General features: G+C 43.3%; 1 protein-coding gene and 1 long non-coding RNA gene across 2 annotated transcripts in view; one reads left to right on the top strand and one right to left on the bottom strand.

The window, feature by feature from the left end:
• The window catches only part of MXI1 (MAX interactor 1, dimerization protein), an 86198-nt gene extending 66672 nt beyond the window's left edge, over positions 1-19526 (bottom strand). The window contains exon 1 of the mRNA XM_065407149.1: positions 19111-19526. Coding sequence (XP_065263221.1) covers positions 19111-19339 — 229 coding nt within the window. The 5' untranslated portion in view covers positions 19340-19526. The remainder of the gene's footprint in view (positions 1-19110) is intronic.
• Positions 89-19221, top strand: LOC135880806 (uncharacterized). Its single transcript, XR_010561526.1, has 3 exons — positions 89-164; positions 13914-14037; positions 19143-19221. It is a non-coding gene; the product is annotated as an uncharacterized LOC135880806 (long non-coding RNA).
• Positions 19527-19782: the final 256 nt, after the last annotated feature.

Raw genomic sequence — 19782 nt, 5'->3', positions numbered from 1 at the left:
TCTCTTCCCCCCCCCCTCTCTCTCTCTCTCTCTCTCTCTCCCCAGCCTTTCGGGGCGGAGTCAAACCGCGCGGGCGGCCGTTGGCCGGGCTGCACGTTCCCGCGCTGCCGAGGGGAGGCTGGCGCGCGCTGCCCCTTACCGGCCATCACGTGCTTTAATCCCAGGTGAGTCTGGTGCCCGTGAAACGGGCCGGCCCCGGCTGGGCCACCCCACGGACGGGCCTCAGGCAGCCCCGCTTCGAGGCGGGTGAGAAGGTAACCTCCTCCGGGGCCTGCGCGCTGCTGACGCCCTCAACAGGGGTGACAGCTGCCAGGGTCTCAATCGGTTTTATAGCCGGGATATCTATATACCTATCTCATAGCGCTGGAAGGGACCCTGAAAGGTCCTTCCTTCTCCCTACGTTGCATTGGTTAGGTGCCTCGGTGCGCTAGGTGCTGTGCGCAGAAGGGCGGTGCTGACTCTGGCCGGGTTGCCCGATTTTCTTAAAGCATCAGCTCCTGGAGTCCTGGGATTACCTGAGAATCGCAACTTGCCTTTTTTAATTTAAAAAATAAAAGCATCTAGCCCTTCTGAAGGAGGAGGAAGAGGAGAGTTTGAAAATGGGCCCCCCTTAAAGCTCAAAAGCGAAAAGGCAAATAAATTCCCCCCCCCCGTTATTTTTTAAAACATTTGTGATTTTGAATCAAGTCTCATGGGGGTGGGTGGGTCTGGTGCATGAATGGAGTTGGCAGTGCAGCATACACCAAGGAAGAGATCTTCCATCCCTTTAGCATCAGAGGGGTTAGTCCAGGGGTCGGCAACGTTTGGCACGCGGCTCGCCAGGGTAAGCACCCTAGCAGGCCGGGCCAGTTTATTTACCTGCTGACGCGGCAGGTTTGGCCGATCGCGGCCCCCCCTGGCTGCGGTTCGCCGTCCCGGGCCATTGGGGGTGGCGGGAAGCCGCGGCCAGCACCTCCCTCGCCCACGCCGCTTCCCGCCGCCCCCATTGGCCCGGGACGGCGAACCGCGGCCAGTGGGGGCCGCGATCGACCGAACTTGCCGCGTCAGCAGGTAAATAAACTGGCCCGGCCTGCTAGGGTGCTTACCCTGGCGAGCCGCGTGCCAAACGTTGCCGACCCCGGGTTAGTCTGTATCCACAAAAACGGCGAGGAGTCCAGTGGCATCCGAAGAAGTGGGTTTTTTACCCACGAAAGCTTATGACCAAATAAATTCATCCCTTTAGCGTATATTCTAAATAGACAAAAGGGCCACAGGGTAGGAGAAGGGATGTACAGATGGGAAACGGAGGCTCAAAGAGTTTTAGGGTATGTCTACACTACAAAATTAGGTCGATTTAATATAAGTCGATTTTTTAGAAATCGATTTGATACAGTCGATTGTGTGTGTCCCCACTTAAGACCATTAAGTCAGCGGAGTGCGTCCACAGTACCGAGACTAGCGTCGACTTTCGGAGATTCAGTCCTGCCTGGAATATCAGGCAAGCCTACCAAAGAACTAGAGAGGCAAATGATGAACATTTTGCTAACTATGATGAACTGCATGCCATTCTGGGGGGTGCCCCTACAACTACCCCACCCCTATGCTTCCCTCCTTCCCTACCCCTCCCGGGCTACCTTGGCAGTTATCCCCCCATTTGTGTGATGAATTAATAAAGAATGCATGAATTTGAAACAATGACTTTATTGCCTCTGCAAGCGGAAATCAAAGGGGGAGGGGAGGGCAGTTGGCTTACAGGGAAGTAGAGTGAACTAAGGGGGTGGGTTTTCATCAAGAAGGAACAGATCTTTCACACCGTAGCCTGGCCAGTGATTAAACTGGTTTTCAAAGCTTCTCTGATGCGCAGCACACCCTGCTGCGCTCTTCTAACTGCCCTGGTGTCTGGCTGCACTTAATCATTTAGTCCAGTGTTTTTCAACCACTGTTCCGCGGCACACTAGTGTGCCGCGAGATGTTGCCTGGTGTGCCGTGGGAAAAAAATATTAAACCATGCTTGAATGTCGGAACTGGTTACTAAAATTTTTGAATCCCACCACTGATGTTAAGGACTATAAATAGCTCCGGTGTCACTGTTACACTAACAGGAGGAGGACAGGAGGAGACATCGCAGTAGATCGCCGATGAGCAGAAGAGCGCCAATGGATCTGGATTTGGAGGAAACATGAGCAGAAGAGCGCTGACTGATGGATCTGGATGGAGACATGCGCAGAAGAGTGCTGAGTGTGACGGACAGCGGCTATCTGGAGGAGACAAGCGCAGTAAGTACTGAGTGACAGTGAGATACTGCAGTGATGGACAAGTTTTTGAAAAGGAAAGAACTGGACTCTGAACAAAATTTGGAGCCAGATGAGAGCCCAAGTATGAGTGGGGATCAAAAGAAAGCAAAGATGGTTAGCTCAAGCAAATTCTCTGGCACAAGGCAATATAGCGAAAGCTATATTTCATTTGGATTTACTTTCACCGGAGATGCAAACAAACCAACTCCACTGTGCGTGGTGTGTGGTGAAAAGCTAGCTAACAGTGCTATGGTCCCAAGCAAACTTAAACGCCATCTCCAAACGAAACACCCTTCGCTTCAAAACAAGAATGCGGACTATTTTGTTCGCCTGCGTGAAAACACGGAGAAACAGGCAACTTTCATGAGAAAAACCACAAAGGTAAATGAAAGAGCTCTTAAAGCTAGCTATCAAGTTGCTGAACTTATAGCCAAGTCAAAAAAGTCGCACACTGTGGCAGAGACATTAATACTTCCCGCCTGCAAAGCTATTGTAGAGGAGATGCTCGGACCTGAAGCAGCTAAGGAAATAGCCAAAGTCCCTCTCTCAGACAACACAATTTCCAGACCTATTAATGACATGTCTGCAGACATCGAAAGTGTGGTTTTGGAAAAGATCCGTATCAGTGAGAAATTTGCATTGCAACTTGACGAGTCTACTGATATCAGTGGACATGCTCAACTCTTGGCCAATGTGCGTTTTGTTGATGGTGATGCAATTAGAGAAAACTCCTTTTTTTGCAAGGCATTGCCAGAAAAAACAACAGGAGAAGAAATTTTTCGGGTCACATCAGAATACCTTGAACAAGGAGGACTTAAGTGGGAAAACTGCACAAGTGTCTGCACCGATGGAGCTGCAGCCATGGTCGGGCGCACCAAAGGCTTTGTAAGCAGAGTGAAGGAAAGAAATCCAGATGTGATTGTTACGCATTGTTTTTTACACCGTGAGGCCCTCGTAGCCAAGACTTTACCAGCAGACCTAGTTCATGTGTTGGATGATGTTGTGCGCATGGTAAACTTTGTAAAGTCACGACCCGTGAAAAGTCGCATATTTGCAGCTTTGTGTGAGGAGATGGGAGCGAAGCATAAAACCTTGCTGTTTCATACGGAGGTCCGGTGGTTGTCGCGTGGCAAGGTCTTGGTTCGTGTGTATGAGCTGCGGGAGGAACTTAAAGTATTTCTGACAAATGAGAGGTCAGATTACGCAAAGCTGCTTGCAAGTGATGAGTGGTGTGCAAGGCTGGCATACCTGGCAGATATATTTCATCATCTGAATGAACTGAACACACGAATGCAAGGCCGAAATGAAAACCTGCTTACAAGTACAGATAAAATAAATGGATTCCGTTCAAAGGTGCAACTCTGGCATCAACACGTGGAAAGTGGCAATCTTGAAATGTTCACACTCACCAAGCAATGGCAAGGTGTTCACACTGCTGCACTGTGTGAGATAATAGTTAAACATTTAAAAACTCTCGAGGAGAAGTTGTCATTTTATTTCTCTTCAGTCTCCACTGAATGCCTTGACTGGGTTAGGGACCCTTATAGCTCAGCATCAGTTGGTGGAAAGGACATGACTTTACAGGAGCAGGAGGAACTAACTGAACTGAGACAAAATCGTGGTTTCAAGCTAAGATTTGCTGATCTACCTTTGGACAGTTTTTGGTTGGATACTGCCAAGGAGTTCCCCCTTCTGGCAAACAAAGCTATTTTGACATTGCTCCCATTTTCCACTACATATCTGTGTGAGATGAGCTTTTCAACATGATTGCTATAAAAACTAAATACAGAGAGAGACTGAGAGCTGTTGACGAAGAGCTACGTGTGTGTCTTTCTTCGATTCCAGCCAGAATATCAGCTTTGTGTTCAGCCAAACAGGCCCAGGTTGCGCACTGAATAAAGTATTTTATAATTTTTCATATTTCTGTTTACTTACTATTTCATAATAAAGTAATTATAAAATACTTTCTTTGTGTTTATTTGATTCCTATTCAAGAGAATTACTTTATATATAGTCAATATAGGCACAGAGTTAAATTTTTTAACATTTTCTAATGGTGGTGTGCCTCGTGATTTTTTTCATGAAACAAGTGTGCCTTTGCCCAAAAAAAGGTTGAAAAACACTGTTAGAGCGGAGTTCTGATAGCACGGATTCATCTCTCCATACAGCGATCAGATCCAGTACCTCTCGTTCGGTCCATGCTGGAGCTCTTTTGCAGTTCTGGAACTCCATGGTCACCTGTGGTGATGAGTTCTGCATGGTCACCTGTGCTGATCAGCTCGCCACGGTGGCCAAACAAGAAATGAAATTCGAAAGTTCGCGGGCTTTTCCTGTCTACCTGGCCAGTGCATCTGAGTTGAGAGTGCTGTCCAGAGCGGTCACAATGGAGCACTCTGGGATAGCTCCCGGAGGCCTATACTGTTGAATAGCATCCACACTACCCCAAAATTCGACCCAGCAGGGTCGATTTCCGCGCTAATCCCCTCGTCGGGGAGGAGTACAGAAATCGATTTTAAGAGCCAAGTCGACAAAAATGGCTTCGTCGTGTGGATGGGTGCAGGGTTAAATCGATCTAACGCTGCTAAATTCGACCTAAACTCGTAGTGTAGACCAGGGCTAAGATTCTGATCCTACAAACTGCTCTGAATGGGCAGAGCCTAGTAGGGATCCACGCAGACACAGGGTTATGCTGAAACGAAGCAGCTTGCAAGATAGAGGCTAACACGACATGTCACACAGGGAGCCTCTGTTAGAGCAAGGAACTGAACATAGCTCTTCTTGTGCATTGGGAAATTTGACTAAGAATCTCCAATTCATTTCACGTAGGCCACCTGACAAACACCAGAGAGGAATGACTTTCAGGCAACTGTGTCCCTGCCTTTAAAAATACTCCAAGTGTTGCACATTCGTAGGCCACTTGCTATAACACCACTAAAGCAGAGTGTACAAAGTGGGTTCAGAATGCTACTAAATCAGAATGGTAGCATTTTACATCTGCTTTGGACAGCTCTGAAATACTACAAGGTACAAGACAATAAAGAATCAGGCCAAGAATCAGGTTGATCTAGTATTTTATAAGAGGAATTTAGATCTGAACCAAAGATGCAGGACCCCATTAGAGTTGTTGTTGGTGGTTTTTAATAGCCCTTTTCTTCATTCCCTTCAGCTTCCCTGCTACTTAGATACAGAACAGGTTTAGCCCACATGTCTGTGTACCAGGATATCAGGGTTCTAGCCACAGCTCTGATACGACTGGCTTGCTGCATGACATTGGTAAACTAGTTGCTCCGTCCCTCATTCCCATTTGTAAAATAGGCAAGGGCCCTTACCTACCACATAGAGCTCTGAGAGGCTTAGTTCTTTGATGTGTGTAAAGTTCTTTGAGATCCAGGTATAAAAGGTGACACGAAAGAGCAAAGTAGCACTACATAATGATATTACAGTGTTTTGAATGTTTGACGCGCTATATAAATGCTAAATAGCAGCAGGGTGAAACAGACCACGGAGAGAGTCACTGCTGCACAGGCTCTGCAGCCCATTCTCGATTATACTCCGTGCACTTAAAAATATATATTTTAGTGTTTCCTTTTCTGTAAACAGTGACAAACGATCATGGTAAGTGTGCAGGACTTGAAACTCTGTCAGCATCTTTTAAGGTTACTATGGCGGAGCTTGAAACCTGCTAATGACTGAACGTGTGACACCAGCCTTAGAAGTTGAACAAAGACCCAAAATGAGAGACATGGCACAGAGCAGATGCAGTACTGCCAACCCCAAATGTCCAAAAGTCATCACTCTGACACTTCCCCCCCCCCAATTAGAATGGTGTAAAAATCCTGTTTTTTAATGACTTGTTTTCATTTGCTTTCTGCGTCTTTAGGATGCAACTAAGTTACATTTTCAAGCTTTCCTCCACAACCAGGAGGCCTTTCATTTTTTAAATGAAAGCTGAGATTCTCACATCATCACCTGACTCCAGGAGCTGGGGCTATAACAAAACCAGCAAATATCATGAGAGTTAGCAAAATGTTCTTCACCCATCAACATTCCTGAGCTAGGCAGTGCCACTTTTTACCTATCATATTGCTCCCTTCTAAATCTATAACCTCCAAATAAGTCTACCAAAATCTAAAGGGGAAAAGGGCTCTGTTGTTTCTCTGTTAAATGTCTTTGAAATAGTTTTTGCCTCAGGTCAAATGTAGTATCAATTCAATATCTTATAGGGTCCCTCCATCAGGTGATTAGATCCTCACAAGCGTATGACCTCAATGATCTAACTCTTTATTATGGTCTTGTACTATGACCCTCTACTGCATGACCAAACCTGCATATAGTGGGGGGGGGGGGGGGAGCTAGATAAGATTTAAAAATATCTGGACTTTTAAAATAATATTACTCTTTTTTTAAAAGTATCTCACTGTATCAAATAATTCAGCATCTTGATTCTTGGTTGTCTAAACATTTCTAGGAGAATTTTTCCCATACTATTTTGCATTGGTTTAGTGCCCTCAGAGCTCCTCTGATCACCACTTCAGCTGGTCACTGGTAGGACCCTTAAGAAACAAATATCATGCCCAGTTTCACCTTCTGTGGCCCTGATCCTGAAATCTGTTCCATTAATCTGGATTCCTATATCCATGCAAAATGCATTAGGGTTCCATACAAGTGCAGGAGTTGTCCTACACTGGTCTGATTGCAGGACTCAGGCCTTTATCATCATTCACACTGAGCAGCTTTTCAGATTGCCCAAGGTGGGACTTACAGTGCCTCTAAGAGGACATTGTTGAATTAAAATGGGGAGCCAGTGGTGGGTTGCAAAGGGGGTGGTGTGGCATGTGTGGACACAAACTTCTCTTTCAATCACCTGAAATCCATGTTCCATAAAGTGGGAGCAAAGACAAAATAAGAGAAACAAAAGAGTGCAGTAGTGTCATGAGACAGTATTTCTAATGCTAATAACTTAAAATTAACCTGAGAGAGAGACCACAGAAGATCTGTGCATGGTAAAGGTAAATTTGGGGCTAAAAACACAGGACATCCTTCAGAATGAGGAGCATTCAAGAAGTATGCAAGCTGTGTTACAGCAGCATTTGAAGAGTATTTCAGCTGTCATCTCAAGCCTCTACCGAGGGTAAGGTCAGTCTGCAAAATGCCAGATATGTACAAGATGGAGACAAATGTGGGTGGGAAATGAATGACAAGAGGCAGCTTCCTTGAGAGGGTTAGGGCTGCTTGATGTCATATACATTGATACCAACTAAAAATCCAAAGTCAAATTAAAATGTAGTCAAGCAGTACACATGCAAAGCTGGGGAGGGGAAGAGGAAAGGGTATTTTAGGGGACAGTGAGATCATTTAATTTAGTGGCTCAGGATGATCTATAAGTACAGTTTTCTAGTTATAAGTGCTTGCTGCTTGGCATCTCCTCTGGCAGCTGTGATTCACTTTCATTGTGTTCTGCAGCTTCACCCTTTAGAAAGGGTTTTTTTTACAATATATTAAATGGCACTTCGGCAGCCCTCCATTTCCAGCCTTAATAATGGATTTGTTCATCTCCCTGATGGCCTTTCCCTCCTCCTTAGCAACAATTTAAATCCAAGAAGAAATCTGCAGTGCAGGAATCAGTTAATATTTACATCTGAAATGCTGCCTTACTATTTTAATCAAGTAGAATAGATGTAGTTTATAGTAATAATACTTAATACTTTGACCTAATGTAGCACCTTCCATGAGGGAATCTCTTAGTGCTTTACACTAAGTAATTAATTAAGCTTCAAAAGATCCCATGGCTTTAGTTTTTTTCTCCCCATTTTACAGATGGGTAAACTGAGGCACGGAAGGGTTACATGGTTTATTCAAGGTCACACACTCAGCCAGTAGTGGAATCAGGAATAAAACTCATGAACCTTGATACCCGATCCCTGGCTCTAACCACTAGACCCCAGGCCCTAGAAAATACAGTACTTTGCAAACCTGAAATAAATCTTAAACATGGGCTATTATTTTTTGGTTAAAATCAATTGGTGTTCCATCCCTGCCCTGAATATTTTTTTAGTTTATTAACCCCTTCTCTCCCCATAGTTACTGCAATCTCCAGAAAGACCACAGAAATGGCAACATTATATATGCAGGGGTAAAGGGGTAATATCTGGAGCTCCTAACAATCCTCTGCAATTTTTAATCCTGCCTTTGAAGCATTATATTAGAACCACCACCCTTGATCTTGTGACCAAGGAGGAGTGGACAGGATCCAGAAGGGTCACCGGCACCTTGATCACCGGTGATCAATAGGGCTTGAACACAAAATGTTTGAAGGGCTTAACTCTGTAGCACTTACAGCTCTTGGTGGCCTGCGGAACAAGAGGCCAGGAGGACTAACATCCAATTCTCCTGCATGCCAATGAGGATCATAACTACAAAGTCACCACTCTTTTATTGATAGCTTTGAACACTGCATAAGGCAGAATTTCTCTCACCTGACTGGAGGACTTTCCAAGCACAGCCTGCCACCTGCACCCCTCTAGTTGTTGCAATGCATTCAATAAAGGACTTACAGTGCACTTAAAATATGGTTTGTGTTTCCACTCTTGCAAGGCATGACACAAACACCTTCACCTATACCAGATCTGTTTGAACCCCCTCTCAGAAGAGGATTGAGTCTCCTCTGAGTTACATTACTTGTGATACTCTGTCCCTCCAACAGGCTGCAGTTGTAAAGAGGTAAAAAAAAACCAACGCTGTTGGACCTAAACATGAAATCTAATTCTGTTCGTCTTGACTGGAAAAGGCAGAAAGGCTTAGCTCCTCAAAAGTTGATTTCTGTGGAAGTTAGGAGCCTAAATACCTTTGAGGATCCAGGCCAAAGTGTCAATAGGACATCTCACAGCAGGTCAGTACGTAAACCCCCAAAGCCAGATATGCTTTTCAGCTGCCACTTTCAGGTAGATTGGAGAAGGATGCTTTACTTTCAGACTTGCACTCCTCCACAGGTTATTCTAATCCAAGTTGAGTCCATGACTCACCTCATGACTTTGGTCAAGTCACTTGATTGACTTGTGCCTTGATTGATCCAACTGCAAAGCTAGGTAAGAGCAGGATCTTGCTTAAAAAAGGATGTTATATCCAAGAAGAGAAAGCCTAACGTAAGATGCAAGGAAGCTAACCTCTCTGAATATGGATAAATAGGGCATTTCTTTAGAGGTTCTCAAAATGCTTTACCATTGAGAAGTATGATCAATTTGCAGTGGTCTTCTTGGTTTAGGATTTTACCTTTGAGTGCCCTGTTGTATTTCTCCCGCAGTAGCCTCCTCGTGAACTTTGTTACAAGGCCCGGGCAGAGTGAGGCACAGTAATCCAACCTGGAGGTGACCAATGCATAAATCACTGTGGCCAGATCAAAATCTGGGAGGAATGGATGGAGACTCCTTGCTAGCTGGCTGGAAGAAGAGCTCTATATTACTCAATTGACTATATTGCTTTAAGTTCTAAGACCACATTCACTGCCCTTGATCCATATGTAAAGCTCTCATTGATTCAATGGGAATTGTGCTCACAGTGAAGTTAAAAATTCTGTCTTTGCTAAGTACAGCTTGGCAATACATATTTGCATTGTTACCTCTGTATGATAAAAAGAGTAACAGCCAGTGGGAGGAGTTGCATTAAAAAGATGGTGTTGATTCACCTTCAAGGATCAATTTTCCTCTACCTTAGAAATTACTGTTCAATAGCTAGGGACAATTCTAAGGTCACTCGTTAGCCATTCCCAGCATGCAAGGTCAGTAAACATAGCTAGCAACTGAAAGTCAGGCTTATAGTAAGTTGTAGTTATTTTCTGCCAGAGGATAAAGTCAACTGTCCCATGAATGAATACCTCTGCTAGGCATCCAAACAAGGACATTAGTGTCCCAAAAAAGTGTTCACTTGCACTCAAGCCTTTGAAAAGAAGTTGGGCAACAGGTAGCCATTTGTGTAATAAGCATAGTACATACTGTGTTCTATACCTATTACATCTGTGGACATTACATCAAATGAGGTCAGTGCATGCTTGTGCGACTGCTATCAACATCAGGAGGAGTCCCATGTGTACATGCTAGTGCAGAGCGGGGCCCATGTTGTTGAACACAGATCATTTTAATTCACTCTACGTCCTTCTAACGGTCTTTTTATTCCACAATCCAGAGCAGTTATTGCCTCAATCCTTCAGCCACTTTTGGGTGCTGCAATTTATTTCCAATTGTCATTGTCTTTAACGTAGAGTTCCAGAGTTTACAACAAGGGTCAGCAACCTTTCAGAAGTGTTGTGCCGAGTCTTCATTTATTCACTCTAATTTAAGGTTTCGTGTGCCAGTAATACATTTTAACATTTTTAGAAGGTCTCTTTCTATAAGTCTCTAATATATAACTAAACTATTGTTGTATGTAAAGTAAATAAGGTTTTTAAAATGTTTAAGAAGCTTCATTTAAAATTTAAATTAAAATGCAGAGCCCCCCGGACCGGTGGGCAGGACTCGGGCAATGTGAGTGCCACTGAAAATCAGCTTGTGTGCCGCCTTCGACACCCGTGCCATAGGTTGCCTACCCCTGGTTTACAATATGCCAACTGGATTACCCTCAGAGACCTTTGATTTCTGAAAATAGCCATTGGCATTTTTCACAGGAGGTTTCTGCCTCTTTCAAACCGGGGTTAACTTTCTAGGAACAGGTCATCTTGAAACCCATACCAGGATGTGTTGGTCCTGAGTTTTTGGTGGTGGTGTAGCGAGAACTATGCCAAACAGCCAGTCAGCAGTGCGACTCATTTCCCGAAGCCCAGTTGGAAAAATAACAGCTCAATTATATTCACTAGTTCAAATACAAAAACAACAAGGAGTCTGGTGGCACCTTAAAGACTAACAGAGATGCATCTGAAGAAGTGAGGTTTTTACCCACGAAAGCTTATGCCCAAATAAATCTGTTAGTCTTTAAGGTGCCACCAGACTCCTTGTTGTTTTTGTAGATACAGACTAACACGGCTACCCCCTGATAGTTCAAATACAGTGTTTTAAATGGATAAACAGATCTTTCTAATGAAGCAATAGCACACACTGACATGGCTGCCTCATGCACATTGTTTTGTGGAGAGTTAAGATCTCTGATAAGGTAAAGTGAATTTAACCACTGTAAGGGATTTTAATGCTGGTGACAGGTGCTGGACTGTGGAGCTCTCTGGTTAGCCCCAAGACATGTGCAGCTCAGGTAGTGGTGATGCCAACATCTCTATACTGCTCCATGGACACCTCATCTCTGACCTGGAAGGATCATCAGTAGGAATAAACAGGCAGTACAGTCTCCACGTGGCCCATTTGATCCTTGACTCCTCTGCTATTAATCACAACCATGGTGATGGTGTCTGGGATTATAAACATGTCTAGGGGGAACTGCAGAAAAAACATCAACTCATTTCTCATAGGCCACTAAACTGCTAGCATACTACCAACCTGCCCTACAGGTGAAAGGCTCCATACCCTTGAATTATTAATCCCCTGTGAAGAAAGTTTGTGAGTGTTTTAAATCCATGTAATGATTAGTTAAGCACCAATTAGCTTGGTATGTCAGGCAGGGAACATATGTTGACAGAGAAGAATAGCTGGCAAACTTGATCTTGCTACTGCTGAGGTCATCTTCCTGGCTCACGCTCTGAGTATGCTACCCTCTATTAAACTCCCTCCATTGGCTTCCCTTCTTCCACTGCAGATGCAAACTTCTTGTCCTTGTCTTATTACTTTCAAAGCCCTTCACAATTTAGTGCCTCTCTTATCTGCCCTGTTATCTTATTGTAAGGTTAACTCCTGCCCTTCACTCTGCCCATGATGCCAGCCTCCATCACCTGCCTCTCCACCTCTCCCACAAGCACCATCACGCTTTCTCCCCTTCCACATGAGGAAAATTCCCAGCAAAATCCATAAAGCCACCACCTTACCCTCCTTCATGCACTCCTCAAAATGCACCTCTGCAATAACGCATAGAGAAAACTGCCACCTGATAACAGCTAGGTAGGTGGGTGAGTTGTGATTACTGCTCCTGACTGGCTAAGAATTCCTATTATTTTTTGTTATCCCATCTCCTTCATTCACTATGGTCTGTTTGTCTCATCCATCTGCTATGCCTAATCTTTTAGTGGGTGGGCTCTTTTGGGCAGGGACTGTCACTCTATATGTTTGTACAGCACCTAGCACAACGGGGCTATGACCTAGTTGTCCTTTAGAGGCTAGCATAATATAACCATTAAATAATAACAATCTGGTCAAAAAGAGTGGGAGAGGTCCAGTGACATCAGCATAATGCAGGGAAGGGGAGACATGTTGATGTTCATTACCTTGAGTTTTGCTGCAATATCCATCATTAGAATCACAGTTTCTGCACTTTTCACCTATGCTATTGCCGTTTGGTGTGTATAGGCTGTGAAGATACATGAGCAGACATCACCGATGCCTTTGTCAGCTGGTCAGCAAAGGGTGCACAGAGTAATAGTTCCTGCTTTGGCAGGCTAAAGAGCATAGGATCATTTTGGTGCAATAATCTGAGTTGAGACCATAAATCCCTGTCCAATAAGACTGAGAATATACTTTTAGATACATCTCTTCCCGCTACACCCCTTCTTTAGTATACTAGGGCCTGTAATGCTGAGAGTTCATCTCCTAATTCAGGTAGCCTTTTTCTTTGTTTGAGAGCAACACACTAACTGCACAATCCAGCTGTATGATGACAGTCATATTTTGAACTGCAAATAGAATACAGCACAAGGTTGTTGCAGTTCTTGAATAATGAACCATTTGTTGAAAGGGAGTTTAGACCTGAAATTTAAATAGTCTAAATATAAAAAAGTTTTTTGCAAAACCTACTACTAGTAGTAGAAATATTTTCATGATTATTAATATTATGGCAAATTTAAATGAAAACAGAGTTTTTTTCCTTTGGTTGTTGGTTTGTGTTTGTTTTTTGTCTGATATAAATATTCCCCATCAGGTTTCTTCCAACCTAAATCCTCCAGTTTTGTGTCAAGCTGGTGCTTGAGAGAGTGAAACTGACCTGTCCATTTTCATGTTCCCAGCTGAGTGAAATGCAGAAACTAAACAAGGAAATTGAGAAGAATTACAAAAATTGGGGGGGGGGGGGAGAGGAAAATAAAAACAAACAAACAAAAAAACACCCCAACAACTAGGTGTTATGAGCCACAAGAGTAAGGAAATCTCTGTTTTAAAAATATGTAATTTTGACAGTGTCCCTTTAAGATAGATCCTGGGTTTTTTGTTATTATTTTTAAAAAAGCAGCAGTAGTAGATTTGATTCCCATCATAGTCATTGTCAGGGTTTTTTACATAAGGAAATTGTAAGGTACCGTGTAGGTTTTCTCTACTCGATATCTAGATTGTTTATATATTCAGATGTTTTGTCATTTGTAGAGACATATTGCAAAATAATTATTGACATGTAAAGAAATAAGTGATTTTAGCTATTTAAAATATGAATATGCACTTTGTTCTTTCATTTAGTATTAGCAAAACCATATTTTAACACTTAGAAGCTGCAGCTTTCAATTAATGCTCCTGTGGCTTTGATAGAAAGGCAGCTTCTCTGAAACATGATCACTTTCTTTTGCAGCTTGTATGGATAAAACTGTGCCTACTAAACAATGGCATCCTATATTAAAAACTGCATGGCAAATGTGCAGCTGCTCAATGACAGCGACCACTAATAAGAGCAGTCATCTCAACGAAGATATACGGTAATTAATTTGTATAGTGCCATTCACAAGCATTGTAATGGGCTTCACAAAATTAAAACAAACAGAAAGCACAGCAGATTTCGTAAAGAGGGGGGACACTTTAGTTTTGATTCTTAAAGTGATGATCATGTCCAGGTGCACCACTTGAGTGGGGGTGGGCAACTTTAACCATTATTCCAAGGGTTACTTAGACACCCAAAAACGGTAGTTTTTTTGCCGATAACTTAGAAATTAACTGACAGGAGCACTGTATCTAATTCCTATATAAGGAAAGGAAAATATATACAAACACCAGTTAAAGCCATATTTTAAATTCATATGTAAGTTTAGAACAATCAGGAGATAATATAGCAAGATATTCCCAAGCCTTGAGATATCTGTAGTAATGCTCCAAAACGATCAGAAACCTAAGTTTGATACTTTGTACATTATCTTTAGTAGAGATAAAAATAAATAAAATCTGCTTACTTTCTGTAACAGACACACTCTGTGTTACTGCCATTATATACTCCATTTTAATCAATTGTTTTTCATTCCACTAAAAACATCTTTACTTAATTTTAACATAAGTGATTACGTTTTTTTCCTCTTTTATTAAGAATGGAAATTTATTTATTATTTTGGCATGTATTTTTACCAATCACAGTCATGTATGTGACTCATTAACATTTGATTCCATCATTACTATTAGTATCAGACTTGGAAACATATTTATTTTTGTATGAATTTTAAGTTATTTTCCAGATATAACTACATCTACAATTTGAAAATAAGCAACCATCTGCACAGTGTCTAAAGTTATGTGTTTACTAGCTAATTTTTTAAAACTGGCACTGCTAAGGTGATTACAAGCTAAATTTACATTTTAGAAGGATACTATTATTTGATTGTACCACCATTTTAAATAATAAATAACAAAGCACAATATGGTAATAAAAGTAATAATGATAATTACTCCATCCAGGACAGGTTAGGCATTTTAGAACTCACTATTCAAATAATTGAATTTAAACATAAGATAGAAATAAAATTATGAAATGCACAGTCAGACCAGTCAGAAAAATAACAGTACTGTAATCCTTAACGAACTCTGAAAGACTACAGTCACAGAGAATAAATTGCATTGTGCATTTTGACAGGTAGTATCAAGTAACAATAACAATGTGTGTGTGTTGGGTGCGTGTCAGAGAGACTGTATGTGAAAGAGAGAGTGGGGGGATGTGTGAAGATTGTGTACGTGTCTGAGTGTGTCCGCGCACTGTCTCTTTAAGCCGAGTTCTCAGGAGCCTCAAGGCTTGTTCACTACAGCAGACCCCCCCAACACCCACTCCTGAGCCCCAGGCACCAACCAGCACAGATAGGCTCCCTGTCCCCCCACCCCAGCTCAGTGGAGACTGGGTACAGGGGAGGGGGACACCGACGCTATACAGCAGATCAGGAGGCAGGTTCCTGGTCAGAGCAGCTTGGCCGGCGGCGGGGTGCTGCTGCAGACGGCGCGCAGGAGGGCGGAGGGGAGGGGCAGCATCTTCCCTCCTACTGCAAACTTCACCCAAATGTGGTACGAAATTCAGGGGGAGGGTGGGGCAGGTGCCCCCTCCGCCCTCCCTAAATGGCGCTCCTGATCATGTTTGACAAGACAGAGGAAAAGAATCCCACCAGCTGGGTGCTCTATTTTTCTCTCTCTGCAAAAAATCATCAACTAGTTCACTCTCCCCTCACCCTAAAATACATCCAACGGAAGTACAAGAGCATCGTGCATTTAAGGAAGAAGAACCATTTGCACAGACACAGGGTGCATACACATGATTTGTTGCACAAGCAGCATAAAAGGACGCAGGCCAGCTGTACCACAAAAGGCATTTCGTCACCTGTTTTGTACTAACATAAAGGCCCAAGTAGATCTTGACGGTCCTAACCCGCTGCACAGAACAGGATGGGGCTGGGATACACCTCGGCAGGGACCCATCATTCCCTTGTGATAACAAAGCCAACTTTAACTTAGTGAGCAGTACCATGTCCCGCATTGTCCCTGCCACTTTAAGCAGCGACTGTGACATCTGACTACAACTCCCAGCAAAAACCACAAGGAGGCCGGTGGCACCTTACGCCCAAAAAAAGTCTTTAAGGTGCCACCGGACTCCTTGTTGTTTTTGTGGATACAGACTAACGCAGCTACCCCCGATACTCAACTCCCAGCAAGTACCCTGCTCTGCCACTGGTGCCACCCCCTAAGCTCCAGGCTCAGCAACGCGTGACGTCAGGGAGGACACAGGCGCTTCCCATTGGCAGAAAGGCCAGCCTGAACCACGCCTGCTAAGTTCGGTCATGTCCAGTCAGATGAGAGGAGTTTGTCTCCATGTGGAAACCATGTGGCTCCTATTGGGAGGAGGAGCCTAGGATCAACTGATGAGGGGAGCAGGCTGTGTGATACAGGCAGGAAGACAGAGTGCACCTGGGGCGGCGGCAGCAGCAGCAGCAGGATGGATTGTGGCCTCAAAATAAACGTTGGAAAGGGTAGGACAAGAAAGGACACAGTCAAGTAGTTGAGGCTCAATATTTATGTCTTTTTAAAAAATAATAAACCCTCCATCTTAGAAAAAAATATACACATATGTTTCAATGACCCTAGACTTCGGTGTAGATGAAAACATTTCCCTGGGAGCCCTGCAACCCCAAACATTTGCTGCACTGGGCTAGTGCATCAGGAACAAGCAGTGAAACTGGCCAGCCTCATTTAATGTCCAACCTGAGCAGACAGAGCAAAGAGTGAACCAACCGCAGAAAAAAGTGTAAAGGAAACAATTCGCTCTCTTTTCATCATCTGAGGCATTATTGACACACAAAGGGTAGTTGCTTTGGGTTTTCTTAAATCATATGTACTGATTGCAGTTGTAAATACAGAGGGGATGTTTGTGTGTTTTTTTAAAAAATACTAATTCGATAATGTCCCCTTTAAAAAAAATGGCTCCTGGCTGTTTTAAAAAAGTATTTTTTGCAAACTGTTAGCCGCATATTAGGATGTTAAGCAAGCCATTTCCCCATAGCATGCAGAATACATTTAATTCTTTAATGCAGGCTTTATTTGCAGAGATACCTTTTCCCCCCTCCAGAGAGATGTTAGGGATGGAGGTGGGATTTTTCTGGCTGCAGTTTAACATTTAATGTTTCAAATGCATAATACTAGATAATTCCTACAGCCCTTCAAGAGATGCACCAGATCTCTTAGCAGACAGCGGCTGTAACAATATTTTGCATGGTATCATGCCAGAGAGAGAGCCAGAGACCAGAGAAGGAATATCATCAGAGGGGAATTCTGTCGCTTCAATTGTATCTCAAGTCCATATTTCTGGATCCTAGCTGCACAAATGTATTGATCCTTCTTCAGTCTGCGCGTCTCCCATTATGCTTTGACAGTCATAACAAAATGAAGAAAGAGGAATAATTAAAACAGGGTCAAAAATAAGCGTCTGGGTGGATATTTAGTGTGTGTTGTAGAGAACTGCATGCAATTTGCCCTGATTCAAAGACTGGGAGGGCAGGTCTGATCCAGTTATTCTAGGTACTTGCACTACCACCTGCGCTAATGAAATGAGGTGACCAATAAAGTGATTGACCTCGCTCTAGCCAAGTCCTTTATAGCGACAACAACCTCGCACGTTTTTCTGCTGGCTACCTGGCTAGTTTTGCTTCTTGCCTACGTGACTGTCCCCATGCGTAGGGAAGAGAGAAAGGAAAACAAGGACGTGTCGCTCAGTTAACTACACTATCCTTCCCCTCTTTGGTGACTCCCCTAAACTGGGGAAACGGCCCTGGATCAATATAAGACCCCTTGTTTGGGGAGCCGAAACTGCTTTTGTATGCACCTCCCCTCCCCCCCTCTAAGAACTACTTCCATTGATGCCAAGGCATTAGCTAACATTGATTCCAGCATCAAGCTTCCATTGATTCCAAGGTATTACCCCACTTCTTAAAAAGCCCTATTACACCATCCTTTTAGGAAACAATTCTCTATTTACACACACACTTCCCCCACTCCACTATAAAAGAGACTGCGATCAACAAAGGCTTGGCTGATTTAATTGCGATTGAAACATAAAAAGATCATTTTCCGGGGGGGAGGAGACACTATCTAAGGATTATTTCCCCAAACCAAACAATTCCCCCCCTTAAATACAGATCAACAACTTAATTCGGAAGGGAGCTAAGGTTTGGATTAGGGGTTGTTTTTTTATTGCGGAGGCTGACACGGTGCATCTGATCATTTATTTTCTTCCTTCGCTGACCTTCAGTGTTGTGAGGCTAGATTAAACACCAGCCAGGCTATTTATTTCCTGCTGTTATTGTCTATTAGTTGTGCTCAGAGACGTTGCAAACGTGTGAATCGTTCTGGATTATTTATTTTTTGCTGACGAGTACACTACCCAAGGTGCTGGCGGTGGAAATCCCTTACTACATATAATTACCCCCCCCCCTCCATTAATTTGTTATTCGGTTCAGACTGCTTTAAAAAATCTGGAAAAGGAAAATAAAAACGTTCGCTTAGCTTTAGGGGAGAGTTGAAATATGCACAAGATATTTAATTAAGCTCTCGAACTGTTCATAATTTGGCTCCCTGCTTGATCATAAAGTTTGCTTCAAACTGGACCCCCCTGTTCAAAGCCTAGTTTAGTCCATTTTTGATGCATTTTACACTCGTCTTTGTATTTATCGGACTATGGTTGGGATGAAAACATGCTTCTCTCGATATATACACACATCATATTGTGGGCCAGTGTTCTTGGGTCTCTTAAAAAACAACTGAAAAAAACCGAACAACCAAATCAACTTTAGCCTAAGCACATGATTTTAAATGAAGAAACTCGGTGCGTTTTTAAATGGTTGCCCCCCCTGCCCTCCTCCGAATATCACTGTCTGGTTGTCATGAAACTAACAGTCTCGTCTGGCAGTCAGAGCTCAAGTAGCTCTCTCTCTTTGTTACATCTTCATACGCATTTTCTGTTGTCATCAAACATTCCTGCCTTTTTCCTCTTTAAAGAAAAACAGAAGGGGGGAGGGAACCAAACCCAAACTTACTTTTATTCTCCTTCTCGATTTTCTCCAAGTAGCTGGCCGCTTCTAGCAAGATCTGCACATTCTGCAGGAAAGTGTTGATCTTTTCCATGGAGTCCCCACTACTGTTGAAAATGTCACTGAATGGGCACCTGGACATATCTGCTGCTGGCATTTCTTGCTGCGGACCTAAAGGATCCAATACATCACCCTGGCATTTCAGTTCTTTCCTCGGCCGGCCACGTTTCCCCATTGCTTTGGAAATTCAAACTTTACAATTTAAAGCTCTTTCCCCGACTTCTCTTGTTCCTCTGCCCTTGTTGCAGTTTGTGTGTGTGTGAGAGAGAAAGAGAGATTGAATGAATCAAGGGATCTCCTGACTTCGAGACTCCGCTGTGGTCCTAGTGCTAGTTGAGTTCTAAACAATAAAGGGGAATGGAAAGGGTGACTTGGTTTTATTTTAATTTAAACTGCTCTTCACTCGCCGTTTAAGTTCATGGAAATTTTCCCTGGGCAGATAGTAAGTACATCATCAGGCCCTGTAAATTCAGGCTAGACTACACAATTTTAATCCTGCTTCCAATCAAAACAGCTATTGGGGGGGGGGGGGGAGATGTTGGGATGGAGTGAATTTAGAATAGCTTGTAGTTTGACTATGGAAGACTAAAAACTACTGCCTCATCCTTTTTCTCAATC

The sequence above is a fragment of the Emys orbicularis genome, chromosome 7, assembly GCF_028017835.1.
Source record: "Emys orbicularis isolate rEmyOrb1 chromosome 7, rEmyOrb1.hap1, whole genome shotgun sequence".
Lineage (NCBI taxonomy): Eukaryota > Metazoa > Chordata > Testudines > Emydidae > Emys > Emys orbicularis.
This window is presented reverse-complemented; position numbering and strand designations above follow the sequence as displayed.